Source organism: Lampris incognitus, chromosome 11 (genome assembly GCF_029633865.1).
Source record: "Lampris incognitus isolate fLamInc1 chromosome 11, fLamInc1.hap2, whole genome shotgun sequence".
NCBI classification, from domain to species: Eukaryota; Metazoa; Chordata; class Actinopteri; order Lampriformes; family Lampridae; genus Lampris; species Lampris incognitus.
In genome coordinates, this window is record NC_079221.1 from 34,714,783 (window position 1) to 34,732,989 (window position 18,207).

The 18,207-nt window shown below is 41.7% G+C and overlaps 1 protein-coding gene across 1 annotated transcript; it reads left to right on the top strand.

Moving 5' to 3' along the window:
• The first annotated feature begins 255 nt into the window (after positions 1-255).
• Positions 256-17,936, top strand: eaf2 (ELL associated factor 2). The gene is made up of 6 exons (XM_056289967.1): positions 256-396; positions 787-881; positions 1,140-1,276; positions 1,469-1,632; positions 15,661-15,903; positions 16,155-17,936. Exons 1-6 carry the CDS (start codon positions 294-296, stop codon positions 16,199-16,201), a joined length of 789 nt encoding a protein of 262 aa, XP_056145942.1. The 5' UTR covers positions 256-293; the 3' UTR covers positions 16,202-17,936.
• Positions 17,937-18,207: the final 271 nt, after the last annotated feature.

Genomic DNA, 18,207 nt, shown 5'->3' on the forward strand with positions numbered 1-18,207 from the left:
GATGGCCTGGCCTTCTGGGGAGAAGTTACTCAATAACGGACGTTAAAGATGGTCGATAAACGAGTACCACCGGGCCATGTGACATGAGCGCTGAAGCTTTCTTTTCATTACTTCCGCCCAAATCTTGATTGACAGATTTTCAAAACAATCAGAGAACGGAAACAGCAAGTTTTGACCAATCACAGCAAAGAGGCGGAGCTTAGTGGTAGGTTTGAGGTGGCCGGAATTCTACCATAGATGGTGTTGGATTGGAAGCAGCTGTATAAAGTTTTCAGTTATATGAAACTCCCAGAATGAATGGAACTACATATTCAAACTTTGACAATCAAGAGCATGTCTTGAAATTAGGGGAGACGTTTGAGAAGCATCCCAAAAGTGCATACCACACGGTGCGATGTAAGTGATATTTCTCAGAAAATTGTCCGATTAGCTAGCGGTAAACGATGGTAGCTTCCTAGTTAGCTTGTTAGCTAAAAATCAAGGGGAAGTTGATCGGCGGTCCATTCGGAACGGATGTGTGCTTGGCGATGTTTACGAAGCTACGTAGACTCTCTGTTTCCCCATAATCAGTCCTATTTTTTTGTCCATATCTTAGGTCTTTTCAACTTTATTTTAACCGCTGACGCTCCAGCTGTCAAAATGTTAGCTAACGAAATAAATACTAGTGGTCGCAGAGTATGACACTGTCGCCATCTTTTGGGGGAAAGACGGCAACCACAACTCGTCGTCGTTTGAACCTGGCTGTCATTTCATTTACCAGCAGTTTTCTACATGTGTTTGAAACAGATGACTTCAAACCTGCCTCAATCGACACGGCATGTGAAGGGGAGCTTGAAGTTGGCAAAGGAGAGCAAGTCACCATTACTTTACCCAATTTAGAGGTAAACGTTTGTAGTCTCGATGCTCTATAATTTTAGTTGACTCACTATTTTATGAATGTGTGATCCTCCATTAAAAATAATCATGTGTTAAGCATTCTGAAGCATAACATTTTAGATTATTGAGTGTTTCCTTACCCGATGCAAGGGTTTAAGGACAGGATGTTATGTTGCTGTAAAGCCCCTTGAGGCAAATTTGTAATTTGCGATGTTGGGCTATATAAATAAAATTGACTTGACTTTCTTGTTACTTGTTTTTAGGGTTCAACTGCCCCGGTAACAGTCTTCAAGGGTTCCAAGCGGCCTTACATGAAAGAATGCATTCTCATTGTGAACCATGATACCGGAGAGTACCGCTTGGAGAAACTCAACAGCAACATCGCTGTGAAAAAGACCAGGTTGGTTGGCCTGGTACAGAAGAGACCAATGTTAATTCACCCACATTGGCATTGTTATTTTAAGATTCATCCTCATCATTTTATTATTCCTGATTGATTCTTCATTGCATTTTACCCGATCATAAATAAGTGTATCTGTTTTTGTTTTGTTGTTGTTGTTTTTTTACCTGTGTGACTTTGCTATGTATTTAGGGCTGAGGGTAGCAGTAAGATCCAGTCTCACCTGACCTCTCGTCTGAGCCAGCAGATGAAGAGTACCACCAGCGGCAGCAGTAACAAGACCCCATCATGCTCCAAGAGCTCTCCGCCTAAAGAAAAGATGTCTCCTGCTTCTCCCATGGATGACATTGAGAGAGGTAGCATTCTGGCATTGGGCACATCTAAGATCATGTCTCTACTGGCGAGCATTTATCTTAAACTCTCAATCATTGTGCAGTTTAAGTGAACAGGAAGCAGTCAATCTAGTTAGAATGATTTACTAAATGTATTTCCACTCAAATCAACAATTGCATAAAAACATGACAAATGTAAAGATAAAAAGAAAAAAAAGCCCCATCATAGCTTTCATGGCAAGGCCGCCACCATCTTGCAGCACTATAACACGTGATGTCCCGAGGTTGGTTGACTTGGCTGAATTCAACATATACAATGGTAAAAGATAGAGAAAGTTGGGGTCTGAGGAGCCACAGGACAGAAGAAGACAAAAGGGAGGCAGCTATTTTATTGCTCTTGGATGTAAAAATTAGTTTTACGGGGTTACAGCCAAGGACAAAACAGTCCGTTTTCATAAACTACCGTTGAAACAGAGAACAGTACTGAATAATTTCTGTCAGAATTCTTCATTCTGTCAAGTTGCATTTGCATTCGAGCTGATAAGGTGTGGGAACCGAGTGGAATAATGGTCTTTTCAGACGATAAGCGACACTCCGCCTGCATAGCCCCTTGGATCCACTGGGTCTCAATGCGCTCCTCATGTGAATAGACAGGCAGACAAGCGCTCCGCAAATAAATGCCAGGTGCTGTACGCGTGGCAACCATGGAAATGGCTTTTTTGCACTAGCTACAACTGCATTTTCTTTATAGGCTATAGCAACATATTAAAATATATCCTGTAGAAATATTGTAAGGGTCTGTAACTAAATAACACGGCAAGGCTCAGTCTGTTGTCCATTTTGTGGGGTGACCCTGCATGTCGTGTACAGAAAAGTTCCAAGACAATTCAGCTCTGGTGGCGGGCGTGTGTGTGAGACCAGCACAACAGCGACAGTTTCACAGGATTGAGTCTGCTTGTCATTCCGCCTCCACCTGACAGATTGCTGGTGCCTCCATACCTTCCCACTCATCTCTCTTTGAAGAAAATTAATTACTTAGGTGTGTTATCACTCCCAATCTGGCAATCCCATGAAACTTTCACAGTCGTGCTTGTCTCACACACACACGCCTGTCCACTGCCGGAGTTTAATTGTGTTGAACTTTTTTCTACCCGATGCGCAGTGTTACCCCACAAAATGGACGAGACTGATCCTTGCCATGCATGAGTTCCTCTCAACTAACCCAACTCACTAGTAAACTAATTAACTGAACTAATCTGAAAGTTAGTAGTTATGTTATTTATATTCTTTCAATATTTCTTGAAGATATATTTTAATATGTTGCTATAGCCTATAAAGAAAATACAGTTGTACTGACAGGTATACAGTAGTGCACAGAAGCCATTTCCATGGTTATCACGCAAAGCGTGCCTCGCGTTTACTCGTAGCACACTTGTCTGCCTGTCCATTGACGAGGAGCACATTGTGACCCCGTGGGTACGCAGGCGGAGTGTTGCTTACTGTCTGAAAAGACCATAAATTGTGGAGCTGGTGCTTTGGGGTGAAGAGCGGGTCGGCAACTCTACTAGGTGTCAGTGTGGCTGTTACCCACCGTATCGGAGTCCATCTGCTGTCAGGAGGCTGGTCTGAACCATGTGTTGCGTCATCACGCATCACCACATTCAGCATAGTATGCCGGGAGGTGGACGTGTTGGAGGTGGCGTGCTTTCACTGAAAGATGTCCGATCTGGAACACTGGAGCGTCCTGTCAATAACAGGTAAGTCAAGGTAGCTGTAACTGCCGGTGAATGGACCAATAGCATTAGCCTTATGCAGGAAAATAAAACAAATACACACTAGGTGTTGGCCAGAGACAGGAATATGATGGGATACAGTGTGAATGATGTTTCTATGTGCACGTTGTTTACATATAATTGTTTGATGGACACGTTTTTGTTTATTTTGCACCCCGTACTAATTACTCGCTAAACCCAAGTGTTGGCTAGTTGACAATAACAGCTGTCAGCCTACAATGACAGTACCTAACATTAGTTGTCACACAGCTGACTAGATTACATGCTTCTGGTGAACAAGCCAGTGTGATGCAAAACATGTCTGAGAGGTCTGACACAACAATATGATGCCACATGAACACTTTCTATGTGTAGTTTGCCCCTCAGTCTCCAACTTTCTCTTTTACCATTGTATCTGCAAGGCTCAGTGTTTTTGGTTTTTACCGATTTTCACCGAAAAATACCCAGATTTTTAAACTGATTTTCACCCGGATTTTATGTTTCCACGGATCCAAAAGTTGTTCCTTTTCATGTGAGGTTATGTAACAGTGTCCTCTTGTGGCTAAATTCGGCATGCTGGATGGCTTTGAACAATAAAACCGAAAACGCTGAGCCTTGTGTATCTGTTGAACTCAGCCAAGCCAACCAGCCCCGTGACGTCACAGGTTATAGTACTTGCAAGATGGTGGCCCCTTGCCACGAAAGATATTACGTGGCTTATTTTTTTCTTTTATATGTTTACATTTGCCATGTTTGGTATATAATTGTTGATTAGAGTGGAAATACATTTAGTAAATCATGGTAACTTGATTGACTGCTTCATGTCCATTTTAAGCTTTTCGCTGATGCTCTTATCCATGATAACTCATACTTGGACAAACCAATATGCCCGTGGTGGCATTAAGTGTGTATTATGAGTGACTAGGAAATGCCATATGTCTGTGTTTGAATATGCATCAGGTAAGTTTTATGTTTCTGTTAGCCGGTAATTACCGAAAGTCTAAAACTCTTGACAAACAAATCTCGTCGGCCATGGTGTCTAGCAATAATTCCACCTAAAGAATAGAAAGTTTTATGAATAAAAACAAGATTCAGTAGATACAAAAAAAACAAAACAAAACAAAACAAAAAAAAAGATACAAAAGATCAAACCCTTCTATCAAAAATGTAGCTCTTGGGGAAATAGGTGGGCCTCAGTGTTTATTAGATGAGTAAAATGAATGAATTTTCATTGTTGTTTAATAATGTATAACCCCGGGCAGTCACGTACTTGGATTGCCCTACGTGAGCTGCTGTAGCCCAACCGCCATACAAATCAAGTACAACTACATAGGGATGGGTACTGAAACGCAGGATTAAACGGGCACCGGTGTTATGTTGTTAAAGACCTTAGCATTGATAAACTCCGATGTTAACGAATCTGCTATCGGTATCGGAGAAGTTAAGAAAATAAGTTTCCTATTTATTTAGGCTGCATAAACGTTGCACTTTTTCCCTGCCCAACTCCATTTCTAATTTGCAATAAGATTAAGACATTTGTCTATCATACATTTTCGCTATTCCCAATCCAGAAAAGAGATCTCTCTTGGAGCCTGCTGTATGTGCGAGCGGAGGGGCGGGGCCAGCTCTCTGTCTCACTCACTCACACACTCACACACACAAACACACACACACAGACCCAAAGAGCCTGCTCTCAGTGACAATGGCGGAGGGAGAACTAAACGGTCAAAAGTCTGGTTATACGTCACTAGAGTCGATGCTGACAGTGCTTGTTGCGAAACGTGCAACAAGTCTTTTGCATGTAAGCGTGGAAATACAAGCAGTCTTTTTCCAAACATGCAGCGAAAGTGCAACACATACAGGCGGAGAAATACAGAGTTTACGACAGCCTAGCTCGTAGTTAATCTCTTGTTGCCCATTCACCTCAGGAATGTTATGTGTACTAGCAGCCTCGAACCCACACAGAGCTAACTAAATTATATAAACATGGGTTAGTTATTAAAAGTAATGCCCTGTCCAGACATGAGAAAATAAAGCAATGTTAATTCTGTTCTTAATTTGTCTTACTTTTTCTCTTAAAAAAATGACAAAAAGAACTGATAAGAGTACCGTTACAGTACCGGATTGATGAGTAGTAGTACCGTTAAAATCTTAATGATACCCATTCCTACAACTATGTGACAAAATGGCAAAATAGTTCACCCTTAATCACTCTTTTCCCATTTTCAGTGTCTTTTTTTACATTGGAATAGCTGTAAGCCATTTTCCTTTACTTTGCATTTCTTTTGTTTGATGGTTTTGAAATTGGCTACATTATTTTTTTTCCAATACAGTTTTATTGAATCTTAATACAATTAAATTAACAGTAATCCCCATCACCCTTTCCCCACTCCCTCCTACCCTCCCTCCCCCTCAAGCATATAGAACAGGGGTCGGGAACCTTTTTGACTGGGAGAGCCATAAAAGCCAAATATTTCTAAATATATTTCATTGAGAGCCATATAGTATTTTTAACGTATAATAAATTAAATATGTCTTACTTTTAATGCGACTTCTGGTGCTGCATGGTTTTGCTGATGGCCTTGTAGTCTGGTTCATACGTGGTGAGGTTGAGCTTCATGCAGGCGTTGAGGCTTCCATCAGTTAAACGTGAGCGTAGGTTGGTCTTAATGTTCCTCATATGCGAGAAAGACTGTTCACATGCATATGTAGAGCCAAACATGGTCAATACGGCAATACTCACACGCTGCATTGTGTGGTATGTCACAGGAAGCTCGTTCCAAGTTTTAAGAATCAGCTGGTCTTCAGGTTGAAGATTTTTAATTTCTGTCCACTTGTGTTCCCTCGCCAGCTCTGCTCGCTGTCGCGCAAGACTTTCCAACTCTCCATTAAGTGACTTGAACTTACTCATCCACATGTCTGATGCCTTCAGGTCAGCAACTTCCAGCTCAAAGTCTCCGATAGAGACCCCGGGGATGCATGTCAGGTCGATTTTGTCCACTGCACACTCATGTGGATGAGTGATGAACTTGAAAAGACCAGTGCGCGCACGAAATTCTCCAAAACGTGCTTTGAATGACTGCAGGAGATTGAACGTAAAGCCAGCTAGCTGCTGGAGATCCAGATGTTGAGTGGAGTCACTTGCTAAGCATGCATCTCTAAATTGTTGCAGTCTTTCAAAGTGCAGAAGACGACCTGTTTCAATGTCCCTGAGAAAGACTTCCAGCTTGCTTTCAAATGCAAACACTGCTTGTTGAAGGGATGAGATTGTATTTCCAATACCTTGCATTTTCACATTGAGCTGGTTCAGATGGCCAGTTATGTCCACGAGATAGTGAAACTGCAGGAGCCAGTCAGTGTTGTCTAGCTCAGGATGCTTGACGCCTTTCATTTCAAGAAAAGTCCGGATTTCACTCAGGCAAGCTGCAAAACGGCTGAGCACCTTCCCCCTTGACAACCAACGCACGTTGCTGTGTAAAAGCAGACCGGGATAATGATTCCCAACTTCTTCTAACAGAGCTTTAAACTGGCGATCATTTAAAGCTCGGGCAACAATAAAGTTGACCACTCGAATGACCAGAGACATCACCTCGCCAAGCTCCTGGCCACACGTCTGAGCGCAAAGCGCCTCCTGGTGCAGGATGCAATGAAAACTTAGGATGGCTCTCTTTTCATGTTCACGGAGAAGCGCTACAAATCCTTTGTTCTTCCCCAACATACAGGGTGCACCATCAGTACAGACAGAAATAAGTTTATCCATCGCTAGTTTTTTTTCTTTAGCAAACTCCATGAAAGACATGAATAAATCCTCTCCTCTTGTTGTCCCTTTCATTGGCAAAACAGCCAAGCTTTCCTCACGCAGTGTGTCACCTGCAGCATACCTGGCAATGATACTGCACTGAGATAGATGGCTAACGTCTGTTGACTCATCTAACGCGAGAGAAAAGTATGTCCCGGCGTTTATGTCCTTAATTTGTGTTTCCTCGACTTGATTTGCCATCATGATGCTACGATCGTGCACAGTTCTTGCTGACGGGCATGTCTTTTATTCGTTTGATTATCTTGTCTTTATTTGGGAAGTCATCAAACAGTTCATTGGCCACATCAAGCATGAATGTTTTGGCATACTCGCCATCTGTGAATGACTTTCCATTCCTTACTATTGCCAAAGCCCCCGCAAAGCTAGCGGAATTCCCGTCACCTTGCTTGGTCCACACACGTAGTTGCTGCTGACTCGTCTGCACTCTCCGCTGTAGCTCCTCGCATGCCCTTTTCCTGCTGTCCCCCGCTGGATATTTCGATGCAAATGAAGCATGGTGCGTATCGAAGTGCCGCTTTATATTTGACCGTTTCATCGATGCAATTTTATCATTGCATATTAGACATACCGCAGATCCTGCTCTCTCCACAAATGCAAATTCCTCTGTCCACGCAGCCTGGAATGCACGGTAATCATCGTCTTTTTTTCTTTTCGCCATCTTTTCCGTTACAAGGGTTGAAGCGGATAAACTAGTTGGCTATCTGATAAAATTGATTTCTTCACCTTTACAATGACCCGGACATGCTCGCGAGCCATTGGTTCCCGACCCGACCCACGGGTGACCCGTGACCCATGAAATTTATCTTCAAAACTAATTTCTGTTTACTTTAAAATGACACAGTATTATTAAGAAATATCACAAGTATTTTAAAATCAGTTCCAAACTGATTTTTTTGCAAAAAAAATAATTTTCAACTCAAAATTGTCTGGGAGCCATATGCCGTCACCGGAAGAGCCATATATGGCTCGCGAGCCATAGGTTCCCGACCGCTGATATAGAACATAACCCCCTACCCACCCCCAAAAGTTGAAAATATTGAAAATATTAATGGAATTCTGCCTTTAATCGTATAGACAGGGAGAAATACAAGTCTGCCAAATATGAACTGTGCTCTGCAATCAGGAAAGCCAAGTATGACTACACAAAAAAAAACAAACTGGAACAACAACTCGCTACCAATAACCCTAGAGCAGCCTGGAAAAGCCTGAAGGAGATGACAAACTGCAAAACCCCCCAGATGAGGACCCTAGTCTCCCTGACAGGCTCAATGATTTTTATTCATGGTTTGACCTTGTACACAACCCAGCACTCATCCCCACTCTTATCACCTTCCCTCACCCCTCCTTTTTCCATCCAGGAGGCTGAGGTGAGGAGACTTTTCAAAAATTTCAAAGAACAAGGTAATAGGAAAGCATTGTGCAGATTAAATGGCTCCAGTGTTCACGGACATTTTCAATACCGCCTTAACGACAGTGTGCAGTCCCGCAGTGTTTTTGAAAAATCTACCATCATCCTGGTCCTGAGTCAGCCAAAACAGGAGTCATTGACTTCGGCCAGTTGCCCTCACTTCAGTGGCTATGTCAGTGTTTGAGCATTTAGTCCCTCCCTGCTTGAGGTCCTTTATATCCCCACTGATGGATCCATATCAGTTTGTTTATCGGGCTAACACAGGGGTCAGCAATCTTTACTATCAAAAGAGACATATTTTGCCAAAAAAAAAAAAAATCTGTCTGGAGCCACAAAACATAGTTGAGCCTAATAATGAAGATAACACAGCCTATTAGCCTATCAACATTACTAATAGGTCTAAATGAGTATTCATTAAGATTTACCACATGTGGCTACTCTGCAGTGGGCTATTTATGATTATTTGGAACTTCCATTTCCATTACAATGATACCATGTGTTGTTGCATTTGTGAAATTATAGAACTACATTAAAGAAAGCTATTTGCTTTTTTTTTTTTTTTTAATTGGGGGATGCTATTACCAACAAAACACAGAACTGAACAAAAGTCCAGTTCAGTGTAAGGTAATCCTCGTTTTTTCCCCCAGCCTCGTACAGCAATCAACCATCAGGCCTGAGCATAAAACCCAACAGCTAAGGGTCATTCAAGTCATTGACAAAATCACAACTTGCTAAACCGTTTTTGCAAAAGAATAGTCTATTAAAGGATCGCACTCTCACCCCTTTAATACGATTTCTGTTTCTGATGTCACTGCTGATCTTCTCTATTAGGCATATACTGCAGGCTGTCTTCTGTGAGGCAGGAGCCATATTTGGATTATGTAGTTCATACTTATGGTAGGGAGACTCAAGACTAGCCACAGCTATTGAGGTTCAGTAAAATTTAGAGGAAAAGGAGCCGGCCATAGACGTAGGCTATGACACGCATACATTTTAAAACTTTTTTTATTCAGTGTGGAGAACATAAGGATCACTTTAGGCCTACAGCAATGGCAAAAAAGTAACTGTTATTCATTTCCATATAATTTTTGTCAAAGCCACAGGGAGCCACTGTAGAGGGGCAAAAGAGTCACATCTGGCTCCAGAGCCGCAGGTTGCCAACCCCCAGGCTAATGGATCCATTAAGGATGCTATAAACCTGGCTCTTCACTTCATTCTGCAACACCTGGAATCAACCAACACCTACACACGCATTCTGTTTTTGACTTAAGCTCGGTTTTCAACTCCATTAACCCTCACTCACTCTTCACGAGGCTTCTAGACATGAACATCAACTCAGCTCTGTGTTAATGCACACTGCACTTTCTTAGAAATAGGAATTCAGCCTGTCAAGGTTAACAACACTACATCATGCCTTCTGACCCTCGGTACTGATCTGTTATCTTTGATTTTCTCCTTCTACACCGAGTGTACATCTCGCCAAAGCTCAGTCAAAATATTCAAGTATGCGCATGACACTACTATCATTGTATTTATCAGTAACAATGAAGAGACTCGTTACTGCCAAGAGGTGAATTGGGCGGCTGTACATTGGTGCAACAACAATAACCTCTTACTCAATACCTCAGAAACAATGGAAATCGCTGTAGACCTCAGGAAGAAGATAAATATCTAAGCCCCAGTTCATATCTCTGACCAAACCATAGCCCTGACAGACTCCTTCAAATTCCTCTGCACCTACATAGTATACTCTACATACACTACATACACTACATCTACATACACTGAAATGGAACATCAACGCCAACCACGCCATCAAAAAGGCTCAGCAAAGACTGCAATTCCTTAGGCAATTGAAGAAGTATCATGTCAAAAAAAACCTGTTGACCCACTTCTATAAAGCCATCATAGACAGCATCCTCACATCATCTCTCACTGTCTGCAATGGGAGTTCAAGACAGTCACACCAAGAGGAAACTGGAGCCAATTTTTACTAAAGCCTCCTACATAATTGGTTGTGACCTACCCCCAGTCATCTGACTGTATATAAAGCACACCTTCAACCGGGCAGCTAAAATAATCATTGACCCCCTCCCACCCAGCTCACCACCTCTTCCAGTTTCTCCTCTCTGGAAGGTGCTACAGCTCCATATTAACCAAAACCACTTGTTTCAAAAATAGCTTCTGCCCTACAGCAGTCAGAACACTTTTTTAAAAATAAATTTATTTCTAGTTTTTTCCCCTTATCCCACCCGATTAACCCAATGGCATATGGCCGGAACTCTTGTCGGATAACTTCCCTGGCTCACGTTTCCACAGGAAGGAGATAGTCATAACACCAGCTTCCTTCAAACTCGTGTTGGCTGCTCTCGCTATTTTACACGCTGAAGCATCGCATGGATTGCATTACCTTTAGGCCGTGAAGGAGACGTAGGGAGAATGCTTTCGGTTGCTTGGCTGCAGGCGCCCGGATGGGCCAGAGGGGTTGCTGGAGAACGTCGAGTCCCCGAACACTACACCGATCTACACCCACTATCCCTCGGGTAAGGGTGGCCTAATGAATGCCTTACCCCGTGGACGCTCTGGCCGTGACCGGTTATAGTGAGTCTGGGATACGAACCTCCCAGCCACGTGACGAGCGGATTACAAGAACGGCAGTTAATTCCGCTTGGCCATCAGAGCAACCTCTCAGAACACTTTGACATTCCTTGCTAGCCCCCCTTGCTACAAAATCCCATATACTGAGCTGCATACACTAGACTGAACTCAGACTGGACTTGTTTGCACTGGTACATCAATCATTGTACTCTGCCTGGTGGGCTACTTGATATGCTGGGGAACTGAATTGTAAGTATCATATATATTCACTGTACATATTCTCATTTTTATGCGTTTCCTTTTTGTATGTGTTGTTGTAATGGTTTATAGTGCTGCTTGTTTTTCTTTCTTTTTGCACTGGAACTGAGCTACCACGCTGCACCAAAACAATTACCACCAACATTGTTGCATGGCAATAATAAAGTATCTCTATCTAATAATAATAATAAACCGAACTAAATACAAGTAGCTGACAGGGCATACATAGGATCAAATAACCATTGGTAAAGTGAACTAGAATTAGGATAACAAATACAGAATGATAAGAGATGTGAAAAATAAAGTGATAAATCAAAGCACATACACTGGCTACTTAAGTTGCATACATATGGGACACATCAAAATTTAGCACACATACATATGACACAGATCGTTATATGACTTAATAGATGTGCAAAAAAAACCATTATGAGGACAACAAACTAGTGGTAAGTAAACAAAATGACAGACTAAAGGGACTAAATGAATAAATGAAGAATTACTTTGTAATAAAAGTAATCCTTAGGACATTAAACTAGTAAGTTAAGTAAGATATGGCTGATCAATTGGAATAATTTTTAGCTTGCTAAAATATGATATTAAGGGTTACCGCCTGATAATAAATTTCTAAACTGAACTAAGTGTAAACTTGATTTTCTCAAGTTTGAGGGGAAAAAAACACGTACTCCAACCAGGAAGCTGCTTTTGGAGGGCTAGATGATTTCCACAAGAGTAGAATCCTCCTTTTTGTGAGGAGGGAAGAAAATGCATTTACATCTGCCTGTCTGGGATGTAAGTTTGGCATGTCTACAGGGACCCCAAAGATGGCAATCAAGTCAAATCAAGGCAATTTTGTCTAGCCCAATCTCACAAACTACAAATTTGCCTCAGTGGGCTTTACAGCAACACAACGTCCTGTCCTTAGACCCTCGCATCGGATAAGGAATAACTCCCTAGAAAAAAAAAAAAAAAAACCTTTAGCAGGGAGAAAAGATAGGAGGAAACCTCAGGGAGAGCAACAGAGGAGGGCTCTCTCTCCCCAAAATGGACAACGTGCAATGGATGTTGTGTTTACTCAAATTACAGAATACAACATTGAAAGAGGATAACAGAATTATAATGGAATTATAAAATATATGAAGAATATGATGAGGAGGATGCCAAGCAGCCACCGGAGCAGCCCAGGACCCAAGCCACGCGACCAGCATCACCATGTAAAAAAAAAAAAGAAAAAAAAAACAGGATAACAAAAATTAATTAAGGGACATAGCTGCATATCCATTCTTATCCATGTCTGATAAAGTTTTAAAAATGATGCCCCAAAATTTTTGTAATTTTGGACAAAAAGAATACATGTGGCTGAGGTCGTCAGGGGCGTGGCTACACCGGTCACATCTGATATTCACATTTGGGTATATTTCTGCTAATCTGGCTTTGGAATAGTGGATCCTAATGAAGGACCTTAAACCTAACGAGACCCAGTCGTGCACATGAAGTAGTAAAGCTTACCTTTTCAATTGCTTCACCCCACCAGTCATCTGAAAGCTCAATATTCATTTCTTTCTCCCAAGCAGCTTTAGCTTTGATGAAAGATTTATTGTTAAACTATAAGAACCCCGCTACAATGTAGCGGTTTGGTTATCCACCTGTCTAAATCTCCCTCCTCTTCATCCTGCCAGCTAACCGCCCCCCCACTCCAACTCCCTCCCCCCAAATGCTCAGAATCATCTGAAATGTCGAGAAAAGTGGTCCCCCCCACTCCAACTCCCTCCCCCAAATGCTCAGAATCATCTGAAATGCCGGTTTTTAGTCACTTTTAGAAAATGCATATTTTGCATAATTATTATTATTATTTTAATTTTCTGCTATTTTTCTGGTCCTCTCTGGAACAATACCTATCACCTCCAAAAAAAATTAGGATCATAAGTGCATTTTTGCAAAAATGCATATTTTGCATAATGCCAAAACATTTCTAAGTCCCAGAAAAAGTTTTTTATATAGGTGAAAAAAATCAAAGATGCTCAGAATCATCTGAAATGCCGAGAAAAGTGGTTTTTAACCATTTTTAGAAAAATGCATATTTTGCACATTTATGCATAATTTTACTTTTTTGAGATTTTTCCCATACTCTCTGGAACAATACCTACCACCTCCAAAAACAATTAGGATCATAAGTGCTTTAGTTTTCGGTCCCGCTATCTACACTAACTAACACACACACACACACACACTAACACCACACACACACACATTACGAAAATATGGGAGTTGATGACTTGAGGCAAAGATAAATCCGAGAGATGAATGGATATTCATTTTTAAATATGCATGTAAGTCAACTCATGGCTTTACTTTGAATATTGGTTTACATGGCAAAGAGCTTTTCATTAAAATAAGTACTATTAAAATATTTTACTATTTGCATTGATATTCTTCTTGTACTTATTGTATTGTGCATGCAAGGCACAGATGATATGACCAGACTTTTTCCCATTTTCTACAACATTCCGGAATCACCCTGGACACTGGCTGGCACCTAATCTTCCAAGCAGAAATTCTGATTATATACAAACCCCAATTCCAATGAAGTTGGGACGTTGTGTAAAACGTAAATAAAAACACTTGAATACACTACAAAGACAGGATATTTAATGTTCAAACTCATAAACTTTATTGTTTTTTTTTTCCCCAAATATTGACTCATTTTGAATTTGATGCCTGCAACACATTCCAAAAAAGCTGGGACGGGCATGTTTACCACTGTGTTACATCACCTTTCCTTTTAACAACACTCAATAAGTGTTTGGGAACTGAGGACACTAATTGTTGAAGCTTTGTAGGTGGAATTCTTTCCCATTCTTGCTTGATGTACGACTTCAGTTGCTCAACAGTCTGGGGTCTCCGTTGTCGTATTTTGTGCTTCATAATGCGCCACACATTTTCAATGGGAGACAGGTCTGGACTGCAGGCAGGCCAGTCTAGTACCCGCACTCTTTTACTACGAAGCCACCTTGTTGTAACACGTGCAGAATGTGGCTTGACATTGTCTTGCTGAAATAAGCAGGGACGCCCCTGACAAAGACATCGCTTGGACGGCAGCACATGTTGCTCCAAAACCTGTATGTACCTTTCAGCGTTAATGGTGCCTTCACAGATGTGCAAGTTACCCATGATGCCATGGGCACTAACACACCCCCATACCATCACAGATGCTGGCTTTTGGCTTTTGAACTTTGCACTGATAACAATCTGGATGGTCCTTTTCCTCTTTAGCCTGGAGGACACAACGTCCATGATTTCCAAAAACAATCTGAAATGTGGACTCGTCAGACCACAGCACACTTTTCCACTTTGCGTCAGTCCATCTCAGATGAGCTCGGGCCCAGAGAAGCCGGTGGGGTTTCTGGGTGTTGTTGATATGTGGCTTTCGCTTTGCATGGTGGTGTTTTAACTTTTACTTGTAGATGTAGTGACGAACTGTGTTAACTGACGATGGTTTTCCCAAGTGTTCCTGAGCCCACGTGTTAATATCCTTTACAGAATGATGTCGGTTTTTAATGCAGTGCCGCCTGAGGGATCGAAGGTCACGGGCATTCAATGTTGGTTTTCAGCCTTACCGCTTACGTGCAGAGATTTCTCCGGATTCTCTGAATCTTTTGATGACATTATGGACTGTAGATGATGAAATCCCTAAATTCCTTGCAATTGTACGTTGAGAAACGTTCTTAAACTGTTGGACTATTTGCTCACGCAGTTGTTCACAAAGTGGTGAACCTCACTCCATCCTTGCTTGTGAACGACTGAGCCTTTCGGGGATGCTCCTTTTATACCCAATCATGACACTCACCTGTTTCCAATTAACCTGTTCACCTGTGGAATGTTCCAAACAGGTGTTTTTTGAGCATTCCTCAACTTTCCCAGTCTGTTGTTGCCCCTGTCCCAGCTTTTTTGGAACGTGTTGCAGGCATCAAATTCAAAATGAGTGAATATTAGCAAAAAACAATTAAGTTTATCAGTTTGAACATTAAATATCTTGTCTTTATATTCAAATGAATATAGGTCGAAAAGGATTTGCAAATCATTGTATTCTGTTTTTATTCACGTTTTACACAACGTCCCAACTTCACTGGAATTGGGGTTTGTATAATGTTTGTTTTCTGACTTTGCATCTTTAACACATGCTTTGCTTCATGCAGAGTTAATGGCAGAGGCACAGGTCATGGACCAGATGAGTAGTGGCGGCAGCTCCTCCTCCGACTCCCAGAGCTCTTCTTCTTCCAGTAGTGATGACAGTTCCAGCAGTAGCGACTCAGAGGATGAACGGAGTTCCTCAGCCCAACAGGGCATGCCCGTCCTCACCACCACCACAAATAATCCCACCTCCTCCTCTGCTAACCGCCCAGAGGAGAGAGGAGGGGGCCTCCTTATGAACACACTCAGTGAGTTGCCAATTCTATTGTAAGAAGTGGGATGCCTAGCCCATGATGATTTTATAAACCTCATGTACCCTTAGTCAAACATAGGCTGGAATGATGCATTTCTTGAGCTTTGTTTTTCTTTTGAAAGCACCAACAAAAGATGCTGAAGAGAAAATGTGACTCATTGTAAAAAGGCGCCATTATGTTATGTAGTGTAAATGTTTATAGAGTGAGGGTTTTTTTCACACAATTTATTTCCCTGACTTTTTCAGAGAATGACCTCGAACTAAGTGAATCAGGAAGTGAAAGTGATGACTGAACAACACGGAGCGCATCTAGCTGTGTGGACACCTTTGGAGCCTTTTCAGTGATGTGGAATGAAATTGGGCATGCAGATGCATATGGAGTGGAACAGTTGTTTTACCTTCTTCGACAGAGAGTCGTCGGCCCATTTCCAAGTATCTGAAGTGCTTTGAGGCAGGGCTTCTTTCACCTTCAGTTGCAGAGAAATTTATTGCTTCTAGCCCAGCAAATCTAAGATAGGTAAATGTTACATTTATTTCTCTATGTTCAAACTTTATCCAAAGAAACTATTTTAAACTGATAGAACAAAGGGAGACTTGACTTTGTGGGGAAGAGAAACTAGCTGCTGATGTTTCACCTCACTGACTGCAGACATGCAGTGCTTGTAACTGTTAAGGACGTCAGGATCACCAGAGGAGCAAAATGAGAGGGGAGTTCATACTACTTGAATTTAAATTTATTCAAAGTAACTTCAAATTAAATAGCTACGGTTTCCTCTGGAATAACAAGATCCCTAATGTTCCGTATTTGAGCTGTTTTCAACTTGTGTAGTGCCTCAGGTCAGACAAGGGCTGAAAGCTCTGATCAGTTTTTGGATATATCAAAAAAAAATTGATGTGTCAACTGGACTCGTTTCCTTTGTTTATGTTAGTAGGTTGCTCTTCAGAAGTGGTTAATTTGTCATTAAAGAAGTAAAAGTGAAGGGCTGGCTGTGAGCTGGTTTTAAGATTGGCTACATCGATATCAGGGTGGAGCTCTCTGCTCCATACGTTTCTCCTAGCATTAGTGTTGAGGGAACGGTCAGTCATTTGAGTTGATTTACATTTTAGGAATAGTCTAAATGAAAAAGGGGACCTTGTTTATTGTATGACATTTCAAAATATCTGTGTCCTTTTGGGTAACAAGCGCACTAGATGCTTTTAGACTTAGTGTTCGGGTCATGCAAGGATTTTCTCAGTGATGCCTATTTGGGGGAAAAAATATTTAGCTTTGTATCTTTGATCCTGCAATACTTGAATCTGACTTATTTATTTTTTTCTGTATACTCTGACCAATGGATAATTGCTTAATATATTTTATATACTTTTAGTCGGTAAGCAGAGCAATCTGAAGTGCAAGTTAGTATTTACTTTGTACTGAGATAGGCATTGATGCTGCACATCTGTGAGTCTTAAAGCACTTCATGTGCCTTTATTTTACCCTGGCCAGCTATTGTGACAATGGCCTCTTTATTTGTCAAGCCTCATTTCTGCTTTCTCACCATGCGGGAAGCTTGTATTTATGTTGAAACATTTCTTTGGCATCTCTTACGTTTTGGAAAGTAGTGAGACACAGACAACGCTCTTCTTGGCTGTTGGGGAATGGAAAAGGAAATTATTTTAAAAAAAATTCCTTAGACGGTTGCAGATTCAATTTATCGCCAGTCTGTTTGCAGTTAAATCCTTTGTAGATAAATAAAGATTATAATTTTAAGTGTGGTGTTATATTTTATTGTATTGGATACTGCTGATGTCCTTCAAGAAATGGCTCCATTGACGATGGAAATAAAACCCAGTCCTTCGTGTTGCTGCAGTTATGATCTAATGTATGATGTACATCCATCCATTATCTGAACCGCTTATCCTGCTCTCAGGGTCGCGGGGATGCTGGAGCCTATTCCAGTAGTCATTGGGCGGCAGGCGGGAAGACACCCTGGACAGGCCGCCAGGCCATCACAGGGCCGAATGACACACACACACTCATACATTCATACCTAGGGACAATTTAGTATGGCAAATTCACCTGACTTAGATGTCTTTGGACTGGGAGGAAACCGGGGCCCCTGGAGGAATCCCACACAGACATGGGGAGAACATGCAAACTCCACACAGAGGACGACCCGGGATGACTCACCAAGGTTGGCTTACCCTGGGGCTCAAACCCAGGACCTTCTTGCTGTGAGGCAACCGTGCTAACCACTGCACCACCGTGCCGCCCTAATGTATGATGTAAAAAATGTTACACCCCTGTAAGGGGGAATAG

Excerpts from the sequence above, each read along its gene's own strand:
- eaf2 (XM_056289967.1), top strand. The coding sequence starts at position 294 with ATGAATGGAACTACATATTCAAACTTTGACAATCAAGAGCATGTCTTG. Across the intron at positions 397-786 it reads TGCATACCACACGGTGCGAT|ATGACTTCAAACCTGCCTCA; the intron begins GTAAGTGATATT and ends TGTTTGAAACAG. Across the intron at positions 1,633-15,660 it reads CATGGATGACATTGAGAGAG|AGTTAATGGCAGAGGCACAG; the intron begins GTAGCATTCTGG and ends TGCTTCATGCAG.